Source organism: Carcharhinus amblyrhynchos, chromosome 15 (assembly GCF_965287045.1).
Source record: "Carcharhinus amblyrhynchos chromosome 15, sCarAmb.v2.hapA, whole genome shotgun sequence".
NCBI lineage: Eukaryota > Metazoa > Chordata > Chondrichthyes > Carcharhiniformes > Carcharhinidae > Carcharhinus > Carcharhinus amblyrhynchos.
Genome location: NC_137338.1, coordinates 78,295,574 through 78,311,864, shown reverse-complemented (window position 1 = coordinate 78,311,864; position 16,291 = coordinate 78,295,574). Strand labels below are relative to the sequence as shown.

Below are 16,291 nucleotides of genomic sequence, written 5' to 3'. Positions count from 1 at the left end.
TCATCCCAATGATACAAAGATTGAGTGAGGAGGATTGCCAGAGGATCCGGCAGATATAGTCAGTGAGGCGGGGACCCAGTGGTATTATTGCTAAGACTGTGAATCCAGAAACATTGCGAAACAGCTGCCAGATGTTTAGCCCAAGAGCAAAGTGAGCTGGGCGGGAGCCGAGGCAGAACGTGACAACGGGGAGGGGATATCCCCCCCCCACCCTTTTGAGACACGAGAGGCTGATGCAGAGATGTGTGAAGGGGATCACTCCCTGACTCCCTCGCACCATCTGGCTCAAAGATCGAAGATGTTTTCAACAACATAAAGGTCATCGCCCCCGCCCCAGTCCTTACGCCAGCAACATTCCAGCAATTATATTGATTCCTTCCAGACCCAGAGTCCTGGCAATCAGAGGGATTTGGGTGTCCTTGTACATAACCCACAGGGAAAAACTCCAGATTCGGTTGGGCATTGGGACACCCTGCCGAGACTCTGAGGCTTTGGTGGGGCTGTACTCGGAGTGCCGTGTACAGTTCTGCCCACCTTGCTGAAGGAGGGATCTACCCACGTCGGAGCCTGTTCAGAGAAGGTTCACTGGGCCCGTTCCTGGAGAAAGATTGAGTTTATAAAAATGAGAGGCGATGTTACAGAAACGTATCTGATTTCCCTGGGAGAGGCAGTCTCTCCCCCCACACCCACTTGGGGAATCTGGAGCAGGAGGGAGTGTCTCAGGATAAGGGAGCAGCCATTTTGGACTCCAAAGCAGAGCAAGATAAGGCGGGGGGGGGCAGTTTAGAACGGAGCAAGATAAGGGGGGGGGTGCAGTTTAGAACGGAGTTGAGGAGGACCTTCTTCACTCAAAGGGTGGTGAATCTCTGGAATTCTCTGCCCGTTGAAGTGGTGGAGGCTACCTCGCTAAATAAATTTAAGACACGGGTAGATAGGTTTTTGGTAGGCAAGGGAATTAAGGGTTATGGGGAGAAAGCGGGAAAGTGGAACTGAGCCACTACAGATCAGCCATGACCTTATTGAATGGCGGGGCAGGCTCGAAGGGCTAGATGGCCTACTCCTGCTCCTATTTCTGATGTTCTTATGCAATCTCTTCACTCCCGAGGGTCAGGAAACTCGGTTGTCCAATTATATTTGAGATGGAGGGCGTGAGATTTTCAAAGGCTGTGGGTTGGGGCAAGGAAAGCAGAGTCTGGGCTGAAGATCAGTCACAATGGTATTGAATAAGGGCCAGCAGCAGGCCTGAGGGGTTGAATGGCCTCCTGTTCCAGTGTAACAGATTCGAGAGGGGCTGAATGGCCTCCTCCTGTTCCTGTGTAACAGGCTTGAGAGGGGCTGAATGGCCTCCTCCTGTTCCTGTGTAACAGACTCAGAAGAGGCTGAATGGCCTCCTCCTGTTCGCGTGTAACAGATTCAAGAGAGGGGCTGAGTGGCTTCCTCCTGGTCTTGTGTTACAGGCTCTAGAGGGCTGAGTGGCCTCATCCTGTGCCTGTGCAACAAGCTCGGAAGGGGCTGAATGGGTCTTCCCCTGCTCTGTATAACCTCGAGTGTTGCCTCCTTGTCTTGTGACCTGCGTTGTAGTGTTTCTGTGCTGACGTTCCCCACACCGCAAACCGTCCATCCACGTCAATTTAACCGGGCGGCTGATTTCTCATCACGTCTCCCTTGTTTTGTTTTTCCTACCCACCCCCCCCCCCCCCCCCCCCCCCGCCCCCCCGCAGGCCTTCGCAGATGCATGCAGCAACCAGAAGAAAGTGGCAGCGGATGGCGAAACCAGGGAGGAGACTCTGCTGCGGGAGGCGGCGCGGAAGGAGGGCGCCCTGTCCACCAAGATCGCGGAGCTGCAGGCGGAATGCAAACAGACCAAGACAGTGCTCACCAACACCCTCTCTGAGAACGAGCGTCTGAACGGCGAGCTGCAGGAGGTGAAAAAGGTACTGTCCCAATGCCCTCGAGGCCCCTGTGCCCGCGCCAGCGATTTACAGTCCCACAAAGAACCTCCTGCCATTCTCATTCCTTTCTGAGGCCCAGAACAAAAGGTCCACTGTTTGATATGATTCTGCAATGAGGCAGCACATGCTGAGTAACTCTGAGTGTGCTAGACAGTCACGGGTGCGCTGGGCAGCACAGTGGTTAGCACTGCTGCCTCACGGTGCCAGGGACCCGCGTTCGATTCCCGGTTTGGGTCACTGTCTGTGTGGAGTTTGCACATTCTCCCCATGTCTGCGTGGGCTTTCTCTGGGTACTCCGGTTTCCTCCCACAGTCCAAAAATATGTGGGACAGGTTGATTGGCCATGCTAAAATTGCCCCTTATTGTCCCGGGATTGATAGGATCTCAGCTTGCAAAACCTTTTTACAAATGGCCAAGATCATAGGAGATTCATGGGATGTTAACCCCTTAACATCTCATTGGGATTGTTGTCAGTGTGTTCTTGATGGGCTGAATGGCGGCCTTCTGCACTGCACAGTTTCTATGAACTCCATGTCCACTAATACCTACACTAACAACTAATTTAAGATCATCGGTCCAGCTCGTCATGTGACTCATTTATGCGTGCTCAAGGTGCCCTGTATTCATAAACAGGGAGCTGTCCTCTGCAAACAAAAGAATCAGTTCAAGCCTCCCGCCTTTGTTTTGAATTCCCTGGTATTCTGTCATTTTCCATTGCTTTCTCCATGACAACGCCTCAGCTAATCAGAATTGACCACCAATTAGCATCCTTTGACTGCAGAGGATGTTCCCTTTGTAAGAAGTCAGGCCAAGTCCCCCAAAGAGGAATCCCTCGCTTGGTGACCTGCCTCCTGTTCCAGTACAACAGGCTTGAGAAGGGATGAATGGCCTCCTCCTGTTCCAGAATAACAGGCTCGAGAAGGGATGAATGGCCTCCTCCTGTTCTTGTGTAACAGGCTGGAGAGGGGCTGAATGGCCTCCTCCTGTTCCTGTGTAACAGGCCCCCCGAGAGGGGCTGAATGGCCTCCTCCTGCTCCTGTGTAACAGGCCCCGAGAGGGGCTGAATGGCCTCCTCCTGCTCCTGTGTAACAGGCCCCGAGAGGGGCTGAATGGCCTCCTCCTGTTCCTGTGTAACAGGCCCCGAGAGGGGCTGAATGGCCTCCTCCTGTTCCTGTGTAACAGACTCGAGAGGGGCTAAATGGCTGCTTCCTGTTCCTGTTTGTGGTTAGATACTACTGTGGGTTTGCTCTCTTTGTTAATTCACACTCAAGTTTAGCACCTAGTTGGTGGCAAACAGCTCAAGGTGTTGGACTGGAAGGAAAGAGCAGGAAGCTGAGGAAACCACAGTCACGTGAGATTGTTAACTAACCGGCTTGTCAGTTAAGACCGAACACAGAAAGACTCCCAGCCTCGGGGCTTCCAGCTTTGACAGAAAGTGGCACGGTTTATCTTTGATAAGGGGGCGTCCACTTTGGACCGAGACAAGGCAAAATCTCTTGGCTCCGAGGGAGAGGAATCTTCTGGAATTCTCAGCCCCCCCGCTCCCAGAGGAAGCACGGGTGTCGGGTGTATTTGAGACAGGAGATTGCCAGAGATTTTCGGGCAGGGAGGAAACAAGGGATGGAGGCTATGTTTGTCTCTGTCAGGGGAGCAGGGAGTCGGAGCGCTCAGGTTTCCAAAGCTGTTCCTGTCCCTGGTATTGGAAAGGGGGAGTTGGCCATGCAGCTGGGGGAGGACAGATGGGGTGGACTGAATTTGCCCCATCAAAGGGCCAGCACGCAGAGTGGCCTCCCCTTGCCCGGAAACCCAGCATGAGGAAGGGGCCATTGGACCCAGCTGGTTTGCGTTGGTGTTTAGGCTGCACACGAGCCTCCTCCCACATTGCTTCCCTCTCTCCCAAGTGTGGAGGAAGCACTCACAAACATCCACTCGTGGGGTGGGATTTTACAGCCTAGCTCAGATTCCCATGGTGGGGCCGAGCGGTAAAATTCCGGCCATACTTTCTCGCTCTCGACCTGGGAGAAGGGGGAGAGAGGAGGATGAGTGAAGCGGGGAGGGGAGCAGAAGGGGAGTGATGGGGAAAGAGGGGTTGATGTTGAGGAGATGTTTTCCAGCTGTGTCGAAGGATTTGCAGGATGGAGAGGGATAGAGTTTGTACTGTTCTCCAGTGGAACGGGCTGGGTCTGTGAGTGAGGGGCCCTGGCCACACAGCAGCCAAGCTGCAGAGGGTCTGGAGCTGGAAGCAGCCAGCCTCGAATTGTCCTCAGGCCAAAGTGCACACGCACACATAGAGCAGAGACGTGTGTTCCTCAGTCTGGGAGGAAGGAGAGGCTTGTGTGCACTCTGCTGGCCAGCGACAGCAATCGTCTGCTCATCCAGTGTGTGCAAAACGATGTGCATTCACATAGTGCCAGTAACGTCCCCAAGGCGCCATCACTGCAGTGTAAAGCAGGCAGAATTTAACCCCAGGCCACATGAGATCATAGAACCATAGAATCCGTACAGTGCAGGCAGAGGCCATTCAGCCCATCGAGATATCAGGGACAGGCTGATAGAAGGCTGCAGCAGGCGACGGTGCAGAGGGACCTCGGGGTCCTTGTGCATGAGTCGCAAAAACCCAGCTTGCAGGTGCAGCAGGTGGTCAGGAAGGCGAATGGGATGCTGGCCTTCATAGCGAGGGGGATTGAATATAAAAGTAGGGAGGTCTTGCTGTGGCTGTATAGGGCATTGGTGAGGCCGCAGCTGGAGTACTGTGTGCAGTTTTGGTCGCCGTACTTACGCAAGGATATTTTGGCCTTGGAGGGAGTGCAGAGGAGGTTTACTAGGCTGATGCCGGAGTTGAGGGGGTTGAGCTATGAGGAGAGACTGAATAAACTAGGCTTGTACTCCGTTGGAGTTTAGAAGAATGAGGGGAGATCTCATTGAGACGTATAAGATGATGAATGGGATGGATAGGATAGAGGTGGAGAGACTCTTCCCGCTCAGAAAGGACAGTAGGACTAGGGGGCACAGCCTCAAGATAAAGGGGGGGCGGTTTAGAACGGAGTTGAGGAGGAACTTCTTCACTCAAAGGGTGGTGAATCTCTGGAATTCTCTGCCCGTTGAGGTGGTGGAGGCTGCCTCGCTAAATATTTTTAAGACGCGGGTTGATGGGTTTTTGATAAGCGAGGGGATTAAGGGTTATGGGAGAGGGCGGGAAAGTGGAACTGATCCACGACAGATCAGCCATGATCTTATTGAATGTCGGGGCAGGCTCGAAGGGCTGGATGGCCTACTCCTGCTCCTATTTCTTATGTTCTTATGTTCTTAAGGCTCGGTTGAAGAGGTCAGTTTTGAAGGAGGAGAGAGACGCGCATGTACCTCGGGAGAGAATTCCAGTGCTTGGGGGAATCCCCCAGCCAGCTGAAGGCACGGCCGTCAAAAAGATTAAAGGAGACTTAGAAAAGCCTAGAAATCATTGTTTTTAAGTGGGGTAGTGATGCTGTGAGGCAGGAGGGTCTGAATGACGTGTAGTGGGAGGAGTTGCTGAGTGTCTGTGTAGTTCAGACTCGGTCTAGTTTGTGGGACCCGCTACCCGGGGGCGAGGGGTCTCACGGTGTCCGGCAAGCCCGATATTTATCGTATCAACCAACCTGACTGAAAAGACAAGTTAGACTCTCTGGGATCTTGCTGTGCACACATCGGTTCTTGCTGGAGAGTTGTTAATGACCACCCAGTAACCGTCAGGCTGTTGCTGTCTGGGTAATGATTCTTCTCAGCGAAGGCAAGTTGTTGAAAGGGTTTGTTTGTCGATTGGACAATTGGGCGACACAGATGTTGTCAGAACGTGTCAGTGTCGGTCTCCGTGATTTGTGAGGATTCATTGTTACCATCCATTCAACAGCACAGAAAGAGGCCCCCTGACCTGCCCTTCCCCCCCCCCCTCTCTTTTTCTCTCTCCACGCACCACCCCCCCACGCTCTCCCCGTGTGTCTCTGTCTCACACGCTTGATGGAACCTGCCTCCCCCACACTCTCAGGCAGCACCTTCCAGATCCTAACCACTCGCTGTGTGAAACACTCTCTCCCCGTGTCTCCGTCACTTCTTTCTCCAATCACCTCCCATCTGTGTCCCCCTCTGGTTCCCCACCCTCCCACCAACGGGAACAGTTTCTCCCTCTCTATTCTGTCCTGGACCCCAATCCCCCCCCAACTCATGATTTTGAACCCCTCGATCAAATCTCCCTCAACCTCCTCTTCTCCCAAAGAGAATGTTCCCAACTTCTCCCAGTCTATCCAGGGGGTTGAAGTCCCCTCATCCCCAGAACCATTCTCCTCAATCTTTTCCACCCAGTCTCTCTCTCTCTCCCCCTCTGTTTTTTATTGCACTCATTCTCTGCGCTCGCCCGCTCCCTTTTCCCCGCTGTCGCGCTCGCCCGCTCCCTTTTCCCCGCTGTCGCGCTCGCCCGCTCCCTTTTCCCCGCTGTCGCGCTCGCCCGCTCCCTTTTCCCCGCTGTCGCGCTCGCCCGCTCCCTTTTCCCGCTGTCGCGCTCGCCCGCTCCCACTTGCCCTCATTCCTGCCCCTTAAGTAAGGGTAAGGAGACCAGAACTGTTTGCAGTACTAACACACCGTACAGTTGGAGCAAGACTTCCCAAATTTTATACTCTATTTCCACACACACCACCCCCACCCACCACCACCCCCCACCCTCCCTTGCAATAAAGGACAATATTACCATTTGCCTTCCCAAACACTTCCTGTATCTGCACAATGACCTTTTTGTGATTCATGCACCGGGATGCCTAGAGCCCTCTGTACCGCAGAGTTCCACAGCCTGCCAAAGTGCACACCTTCCCACATTACACTCCACCTCTCTGTTTTTAGCCCTGCGTTCTCCTTGGAGCAGAGCAGGTTAACAGGAGGAGATTGCTGGGAACTATGCCAGGGATGTGTGATTGTGCTTTATAAAGTGCTGCTGCCAGACGCTGTCTGATTGAACCTGTTTTAACTCCGCTTTGTCTGCCGCCTCCTTTGTTGACAGCTCTGTGAGAATCTAGAACTGGAGAAGTGCCAGCTGAGGGATGAGATCAAGGAATCCAAGGTGCGCGAGAGCCAGCAACTCCAGGATTGTACCGAGCTCGAGGAGGAGAACATCGCTCTGCAGAAACTGGTCTCCACACTCAGGGAGAACCAGGTACGTTGAACAGGTTAACACCAGAAACAGGCCATTTGGCCCGTCAGTTTCGTGCCTGTGTTTCTGCCCCTGCCTCTTGGCCAACCAAGATTAATCCAGGCCAGTTGTGCGCACGTTTCAAAACACTCCCTGTACAACACTTCTCACTTTTTCTCACCTATGTCTCTTCCTGGTTGTTCTCAGCCCCCCTCTCTCTCTCTCTCTCCCCCTCCCACACCCCCTCCTTCTCTCCCTCTCCCTTTCCCTCTCCCCCTCTCACACACGCACTGTTCCCCTTTTTCCCCCCTCTCTGCCTGTTGGCACTGACCCCTCCGAGGGCGCGGGCCCTCCCTCTGCCCTGACCCCTCCGAGGGCACGGGTGCTCCGAGACACAGATTTATGTTGAGGTGAGGCGAGACGGTACGTTGCTCTGTTGCTCATTGAGCCTGGGATTGGGGATTGAGTTGATGCTGTTTGCCCCTCTCTCCCTCCCTCTCTTCCTCTCTCCCTTTCTCAGGTGGAGTTTGAAGGGTTGAAACATGAAATGAAACAGCGCGAGGAGGACATTGAGATCCTGCACAGCCAGCTGGAGGAGGCCAATCGCCTGAGGAACATTGTCGAGCGGCAGTTGGAGGAGGCCCTGGAGACGGTGCGGACTGAGCGCGAGCAGAAGAATGTCCTGCGCAAGGAGCTCTCGGCCTACGCCAACTCCAGCAGCTCGGTCTGCAACCTGCACGCCAACTTCGAGGAACTGCGGCTGGATGACAGCGCCGGCCAGGACGAGCTGGACAGCGGCTACCAGCAGGGCTCCTGCAGCCAGCTGAACGGAGACATCCAGGTGTCCACCCCACGGGCTGGCCAAGCCTTCCAGCCCGCTCCCGGCCTCGTCTCCGACCTCTTCAGTGAGCTCAGCCTCTCCGAGATGCAGAAGCTGAAACAGCAACTGGTCCAGGTACTGGTGCTGAGTGGGGGGGAGGTGGGGAGGGTGGGGGGCTCACTCTCGCTCTCTGCTGGGTCATCATTCATCGTCCATTGTTATCAAGTGGAGGTAAATCCCCCACCACCCCCGAGAAAATAACACCTAACCACTCAAAGATGAGTGTGAAGTGGTACGATCTGCCCTTCAGTAACTTGTTGTGATTAAATCAAAATAATTCCTTGACAATCTCTTAAATCAACAAGCAACTATTTATTTATGTAACAGTGAGCAAGTTAACTAAACTATTAACAATCCCAATAAAACTTTATTCCAATGGAATGCTGTTTAGACAAATTCAATTTCCATTCCACTTATTAAGACAAAAAATAGAATTTTAGTCACTTTAAATTATAACCCGGTTTGATGTCTTCCGGAGCTTTTTAGGCCTTCTCCGTTGATTGTTCTGTCTTCTTCACTATCTAGATGAGGCTTTGAGCTAGTAGCTATGAGCTGTGGCAGTTGCTCTCTCCTTTTGTCCCACTGCCTACTTTCTTTTATACCTGTGACAACATATCGATATCTCCCACAACAGGATTGGTCCCAGTTTACTAAACCATCAAATTTAAATCTAATAGGTTGCTGGTATCCAAGTGCCTGATTTAAATTGATGGGCTGAATTTAAAAAAAACCCAAATGCCTTGTCTTGCCAATGCTACTGTCTTGCCTTCCGGTGCAAATGTTTCACTTTGGGTACTCTATCTACACTTGCATTTTTCGGGAAAAAAAATCACCTTTTAAAAGGAATAGTGCAGTATTTTCACCTCTGAGAACTATTCTAACATTTTACTCAACTTCTCAAACCCATCCCTAATTGCCCCCTTGTGAAGGTGGTGGGTGAGCCATCATCTAGAACCCGCTGCAATCCCGTGTGGTGGAGGTACACTCACAGCGCTGTTAGGGAGGGCAGCACGGTGGCACAGTGGTTAGCACTGCTGCTTCACAGCTCCAGGGTCCTGGGTTCGATTCTTGGCTCAGGTCACTGTCTGTGTGGAGTTTGCACATTCTCCCTGTGTCTGCGTGGGTTTCCTCCAGGTACTCCAGTTTCCTCCCACAGTCCAAAGGTGTGCGGGTTAGGTGATTGGCCATGCTAAGAAATTGCCCCTTCGTGTCCCGGGATGCGTAGGTTAGAGAGATTATTGGGTCTAATATGTAGGGAAACGGGGGTAGGGCCTGGGTGGGATTGTGCAGACTTGATGGGCCGAAGGGCCTCTTTCTGCGCTGTAGGGTTCTATGTTCTATGGTCCAGGATTTTGACTCATCCACAGGGCCCGAGCCTCTCTGGCTGGTCCAGTGTTTATTGCCCATCCCTAACTGCCCTCCATTACAGAGGGTATTGGGGATCGCTGGGGATCTGTGGAGTCATGGGTAAGCCAGACCGGGGTAAGGACGGCAGATTTCCTTTCCCCTAAAGGGGAAATTGGTGAACCGGATGGGGGTTTTTTTTAACGACAATCGACAGTGGTTTCGTGGTCACGTTAGACTTTTGATTCCAAATCTCTTTGGTGGATTGGCCTTGCTAAATTGGTGTCCAAAGATGTGCAGGTGAGAGGGATAGGACATTGGATGGGCTCTGTCGGGGAGTCAGTACAGACTCGATGGAGCAAATGGCCTCCTTCTGTACGGTGGGGGGGGGATTCTGTGACTAATCCTGGGGTGATTGGGTCCAGTGACAATGCCACTGCCTCCCCACTAGTGTTATCTTGCATATTAAAGCTGCCTTGCTGAATATGCCTTTTAGGTACACAGACTCTCCAGGGTTTCTGCGCTTTGCCATTGCAGGCGGGAAAGGGGGTCTCCGGATGAGGAGGTCGCCACTTTGGACTGAGATGTGGAGGAATCTCTTTGAGGGTCTTTGGAATCCTCGACGCCCCGCCCGCCCCGAGATCTAGCCTGTATATTCGAGACAGGAGATGGTGAGATTTTCGGGACAGTGAGGTGGGGGGTGAAATCGAGGGCTGAAGCTCCTTCGAAAGAGTCAGAGAGAGAGAGACACAGACATAGACAGACACAGTCCGGGGTCGCCCTCCTTTCCTGCTTATTGGCCTTGAGAACAGTGCGGAGTGTGGGAGATCAGCCCCAGTGGCCGGAAAGGGGCCGAATGGCCTCTGCTTCCTAATGAATGGGGGGAGAGGGGGAATGAGGGGAGGGGGAATGGTTCGAAGTGACGTATATGTGTGTGTCTGTGCTTCCCTAGGCAGAGCGGGAGAAGGCGTCCCTGCTGACCGATGTCCAGGAGCTGCAGAGGCGGCTGGAGGCTCACTGCCGAGGGGCGGTGGTGGAGGGGGACGTATCGGCTGGCCTGGAGGCTCAGTACCAGGGGGCGCTGGCAGAGATTGGGCAGCTGAAGACAGAGCTACAGGAGCTGCAGGCCAGGTACCTGGCGTGCGAGGGGCGGCTGGTGGAGGAACGAGAGCTCTGGAGGCGGGAATCCCAGGAGCTGACGGAGAACATTGAGCTGCACGCCCGTTGTAGCCAGGAGGACCAGGAGTGCATCACGCGGCTCCAGAAGGAGCTACGAGCCGTGGCCAAGGTGGCATCGGACTCGCAGGGCAGCCTGAGCCGCGCCCACGAAGAGCTGGCGGCGCTGAGCGAGGAGCTGGCCGGCCTCTACCACCACGTCTGTCTGTGCAACAACGTCACGCCCAACCGAGTGACGCTGGACTTTGTCAAGGGGTCCCGGGGCCGGCCGGGGCCCCCCCTTCGCCGCCGGCGCTCCTCCGACCTCTTCGGCAGGCCTCCCACCGAACCCGACAGCGGCGGCAGCAGCGGGGGGGACCTGTCGCCACGCTCGCTCCCTTCCTCCCCCGTGCCCGAGGCTGTGGACAGCCAGCGGGAACCCCTCAACATCCTGAACCTGAGCGCCGTGATCCGCAGTCAGATCAAACACCTGCAGGCCGTGGTGGAGGCCTCCCGGCAGAGGGCAGCTCTGCAGCTCCTCTCCCCGGGCATCGACAAGGACAAGGAGGCACTGATCGAGGAGGTGCTGAAACTCAAATCGCTTCTCAGCACCAAGCGGGAGCAGATAGCCACACTGCGTACCGTCCTGAAGGCTAATAAACAGGTAAGGAGGGCCACCCTGCATTGCGTCGCTCTCAGTTGCTCAGTGTGTGTGTGTGTGTGCGCGCGCGTCTCTTTCTGCCTCTGCCGTGCTCTTATCTGTTTTGTATTGCTCCATTGAAGCAATACTCTGCTTTTTTTTTATTCGTCCTGCTAAACTGGACATTTTTCCCACGTTACACCCCTCTCACCAAACCTTTTGGCCATCCCTTATCCCGTCAACATCCCTGTACAGACCTTTCGTATCCTCCTCACAATTTTCTTTCCCAATCTTCAGTATATTGTCAGCAAATCTGACTGCAATACAGCTGCTCCCTTTGTCCCAGACATCACTATAGATGGTGAATGTTGAGACTCAGCCCTGACCCCTCCGACACTCATCAGGTCACTGTTTGCCAACCTGAAAATGTCCTGTTTTCCTAACTCTCTGCTTCCTGTTAGTTGGTCGGCAATCATCTATCCATGCAAATATCTTCACCCTGTCACTCTGAGCTCTCATCTCATGCTTTTTATGTGGCACCTTGTAGAATACCCTTTGAAAATCCAAATACACCACATCTACTGGTTCCCCTCTATCCACCCTCTTAGTTAGGTCCTCAAATGATAAATTAGTTAGACACGATTTGCCTTTCACAACACCATGTAGACTCTGCCCTGTCACACTGCCTTGCGAAGAGAGTAATAATTGGCAGGACTAGACCTAGCCAGATGTGCAAGCCCATTCCAGAAATGTGGGTACAGGAGCTTCATGGTTACATTACTGAACCAGTAACCCAGAGTCCTGGGCCAATGATGGGAGAGAGTTTGGAAAACACCCCACCAGCAGCTGAGGGAGTATTTACATCTGATTGATTAAGTAGATCGGTGACAAGCCTCTGAAATGGTGCCACCTGCTTCGCACGTGCCCGGTAGGTGTGGGAAATCTGCCACCTTCACCTGGTTTGGCCTACATGCAGCTCCTGTCATGTGGGCGACTCCTTAACCTGCCCTCCGCAGTGGCCCAAGAGAGATGCTCATTCATGCATCAAGATTCATAAAATCAAAGAGAATCAGAGAATCCCTGCAATGCAGGAAAGGCCATTTGGCCCATCGAGTCTGTACCGACTCTCCAAAAGAGCGTCTTTCCCAGGCCCAATCCCCTACTCTAACCATGTACGCTAAGAGAAAGTTGACCATGGTCACTCCACCTAACCTGCACATCTTGGGACAATTTAGCATGGCCACTCCACCTAACTTCCACATCCTGGGGCAATTTAGCATGGCCACTCCACCTAACTTCCACATCTTGGGGCAATTTAGCATGGCCACTCCACCTAACTTCCACATCTTGGGGCAATTTAGCATGGCCACTCCACCTAACTTCCACATCTTGGGGCAATTTAGCATGGCCACTCCACCTAACTTCCACATCTTGGGGCAATTTAGCATTGCCGATCCACCTAACCTGCACATCTTTGGAGTGTGGGAGGAAACCCATGCAGACTCTACACAGCCAATGACCTGAGGAAGGAATGGAACCCAGGTCCCCGGTGCTGTGAGGCAGCAGTGCTTGCCAATATGGCTTGGGGATGAGGGGGGTGGGGGCATAATGCTGAGCCTTGCCCACAATGCTCAGGCCTCGTGAATGAATGAACCCCTGTGTGGCTGCAGTGGCCATGGAGAACCGGATTCTTGTTCAGTGTGACAGGTTGTGCTGTGTGGTAGGAAGGAAGTAACAGTGATGTACCTTTTCCAACCCCCCTCTCCCCATTTTCTGCCACCCTCCCATTCCTCAGACTGCAGAAGTGGCTCTGTCGAACCTGAAAAGCAAGTACGACAATGAGAAGTGCCTGGTATCTGACACCATGGTGAAGCTGAGGAACGAGCTGAAGGCGCTGAAGGAAGACGCTGCCACCTTCTCCTCTCTCCGCTCCATGTTCGCCAGCAGGTTAGTCTGCCCTATCCCAACCCCGCGACCTTCCCGTCTCCTGTGGAGAGAGACTGGGATCTCCACTCAGACCAGAGAAGGTCAAAGGGGAGGGGGTTTAAATCAAGTGTCAGGGGGACCAGTTAGGGTAAATAAATGGGGTTATGGGGATAGAGCCTGGGTGAGATTGTGGTGGGTGCAGACTTGATGGGCCAAATGGCCTCTTTCTGCACCGTAGGAATTCTAAGATAATTGCCCCCCTCGAGAAGGTGGTGGATGAGCCGCCATCTTGAACCCGCTGCAGTCCTGTGTGGTGTAGGTGCACCCACAGTGCTGTTAGGGAGGAAGGGGGCAGGGTATGTGTGTCTCTGCTGCCCTTGTGCTTCTAGGGGGTAGAGGTGGTGGGTTTGGGTGGCACTGTCGAAGGAGCCTTGGTGAGTCGCTGCAGTGCATCTTGTAGACGGTACACACTGCTGCCGCTGTGCGTCGGTGGTGGAGGGAGTGAGTGTCGAGGGTGGGTGGTTAGTGTGTCGATCGAGCGGGGTGGGGGGGCTGCTTTGTCCCGGATGGTGTCGAGCTTCTCGAGTGTTGTCGGAGCCGCGCTCATCCAGGCGAGTGGGAGAGTATTCCATCACACTCCTGACTTGTGCCTTGTAGATGGTGGACAGGCTTTGGGAGGGGAGTCAGGAGGTGAGTTACTCTCCGCAGGATTCCCAGCCTCTGACCTGCTCTGGGAACCACAGTATTTATGTGGCTGTGTCCCCAGTTCAGTTTCTGAGGCAGTGCAGTGCAGGAGTATGTTGAGTGGGGAATCAGTTAAATGGAATGGATTGAATTGATTAATTAAAAATAAAGACCCAGATTTGCAAAGCTAGGCTTGCTGTGGGAGAGGCTGAAACCATCTTCGATAGTCGTAAAAGCCCTCCTGGTTCACTAATGCCCCCTTTAGGGGAAAAGGAAATCTGCTGTCCTTACCCCAGTCTGGCCTACTCCAGACCCCCAGATTCTTCACAACCTCCCCTGAAATGGCTGCCAGCGACAGAAGCTCAAACCAGATGGACTGCAGCCATTCAGGAAGGGAGTACACCACCTTGGTCTCATGGTAGACCAAATCAAAATGTAGACCAAATGGTTCCCCTCTCCTCACCCTGTCACCCCCTCATTGGGTATGGGGGGGGAGGGGGTTGCATGGCAGTTAAATGCTGGTCCTGTCATGTGCCCTATCAAAGACTGATCTCTTTCCCACCCGCCCTGTGGGCAGCACAGAGAGAGACAGAGACAAGGAGGGCTGGAGGGGGTTACAGAGACAGGGAGGGCTGGAGGGGGTCACAGAGACGGGGAGGGCTGGAGGAGGTCACAGAGACGGGGAGGGCTGGAGGAGGTCACAGAGACGGGGAGGGCTGGAGGAGGTCACAGAGACGGGGAGGGCTGGAGGAGGTCACAGAGACGGGGAGGGCTGGAGGAGGTCACAGAGACGGGGAGGGCTGGAGGAGGTCACAGAGACGGGGAGGGCTGGAGGAGGTCACAGAGACGGGGAGGGCTGGAGGAGGTCACAGAGACGGGGAGGGCTGGAGGAGGTCACGGAGACGGGGAGGGCTGGAGGAGGTCACAGAGACGGGGAGGGCTGGAGGAGGTCACAGAGACGGGGAGGGCTGGAGGAGGTTACAGACGTAGATTACGAGGATTTGGATTTGAAATGGAGGCGGTACGTGGTGAGAGTGGGGGGCATTGCTTTGTGGCACAGGGCAGCGGGCGTTGGCTACATTGAACCTCAGAGAATATTGTTGGCCACATCGACAAGCGTTGTAATCGAGGGCTGATGGGTACGGCCATTCACAGAGAGCAATACCGTTAACATTCTCCCATTATGTCTGCTCCTTCCCCCCCTCCCCAGATGTGATCAGTATGTAACACAGCTGGATGAGATGCAGCGACAGCTGGCAGCAGCGGAGGATGAGAAGAAGACATTGAACTCGTTGCTGCGGATGGCCATCCAGCAGAAGCTGGCTCTGACCCAGCGGCTCGAGGACCAGGACCCCAAACCCGAGCACCTCCGGCACAGCTACAGCCGGACAAAGAGCCACTCCAAGAACAAGCCCCGAGCAGCCCGGACCAGCCAGCAGGTAAGCAGGGACAGTGGCAGAGCGGGCCAGGATGTGGGGTGGTGGTGGTGGGATTGGGGACACCACTGACCCTTCAGAAACCTACCAGCTGCCTGGCGGCGGTCAGACCCCACGAGCCCACTGTGATCGGTGACAGCTAAACATCATTCACTCAGCGCTTTGTGGGATCTTGCTGTGCTTCCATGGCTATTCAACCACACCCCCCGCCATTGGCTGTCGGGGATACAAGTCGTCCTGACCTGGTGAAGGACACGGGGGAAATGGAAGTCTCTCTGACTCTTAAATTCTTTACTTTCTTGACCTTCATTTTCACCCTCCCTTTTCTCTCTGTAACCTCCTTCAGTCCCCTCCATCCCTCCCTCATTCTGGGTATCCCCCACCCTGCTCCGTGTGAGGTGATGATCCCATTCCCCCTGCCTCATGTAGCTGCTTCCGTTCGCCCATCCGCGTCGATGTTTAGAGTGGCTCTCCTCGCTGTCGCCGATCTGAGTAATTTTACCCCTTTTTTTTTGTGTTCTTTTTACAGCAGCAGAATATTTGAGCTGGGGGAAGGGGAGGACCGAGGGAGGTGGTGGGTCAGGGTGGGGTGTGGGATTGTGCTCCCAGATCAATCCCCCTGCCTTCCTTCTCCGCTCCCACCTCGAACGACCCCCCTCCCCACCACCGATGACTTGGAACAACCACCATCGCTCAACATCACCTGCAGAACACAGCGGAGGACGGGGCCATGTGTCGTGCAGGGGGGAGAGGGTGCACCGGGGACAGGTGTCAACACAGCGGCTGCCCAGACCTTCCCCCTCCCTGACCCTGCTGCCCCCCACCACCCCCCCCCCCCCCCCCCCCCAACAAGAACCTTCTCCTGAAACGAAAACCCACACAATCAGCCAAGCGAACAAGCCAACCCGTGCGGCTCGACCTTTGCACACGTCTTAATTTTCTCTTCTATCTCCAGGGAGCCCATCGTCTCCTCCCACTTTTTTTTCCTGCTCCCGGACGTGTCCGTCAGTATTCCGGGGGGGGGGCACTACAGGATACGCCGTGCTGCGCGCGGCTCTCCACCCAGCCGTCGTTCACCCTCCTCCGTCCTGTTAGCCTTCCTCGGCTAGGACAGAAACAACTTGG

At 54.3% G+C, this 16,291-nt stretch overlaps 1 protein-coding gene across 1 annotated transcript in view; it reads left to right on the top strand.

The window, feature by feature from the left end:
• Window positions 1–15,977, top strand: part of LOC145353499 (protein bicaudal D homolog 2-like) — a 36,333-nt gene extending 20,356 nt beyond the window's left edge. The window contains exons 2-8 of the mRNA XM_080204307.1: window positions 1,722–1,934; window positions 6,973–7,125; window positions 7,622–8,056; window positions 10,278–11,144; window positions 12,916–13,067; window positions 14,941–15,169; window positions 15,696–15,977. Coding sequence (XP_080060433.1) covers window positions 1,722–1,934; window positions 6,973–7,125; window positions 7,622–8,056; window positions 10,278–11,144; window positions 12,916–13,067; window positions 14,941–15,169; window positions 15,696–15,710 — 2,064 coding nt within the window. The 3' untranslated portion in view covers window positions 15,711–15,977. The remainder of the gene's footprint in view (window positions 1–1,721; window positions 1,935–6,972; window positions 7,126–7,621; window positions 8,057–10,277; window positions 11,145–12,915; window positions 13,068–14,940; window positions 15,170–15,695) is intronic.
• The last annotated feature ends 314 nt before the right edge of the window (window positions 15,978–16,291 follow it).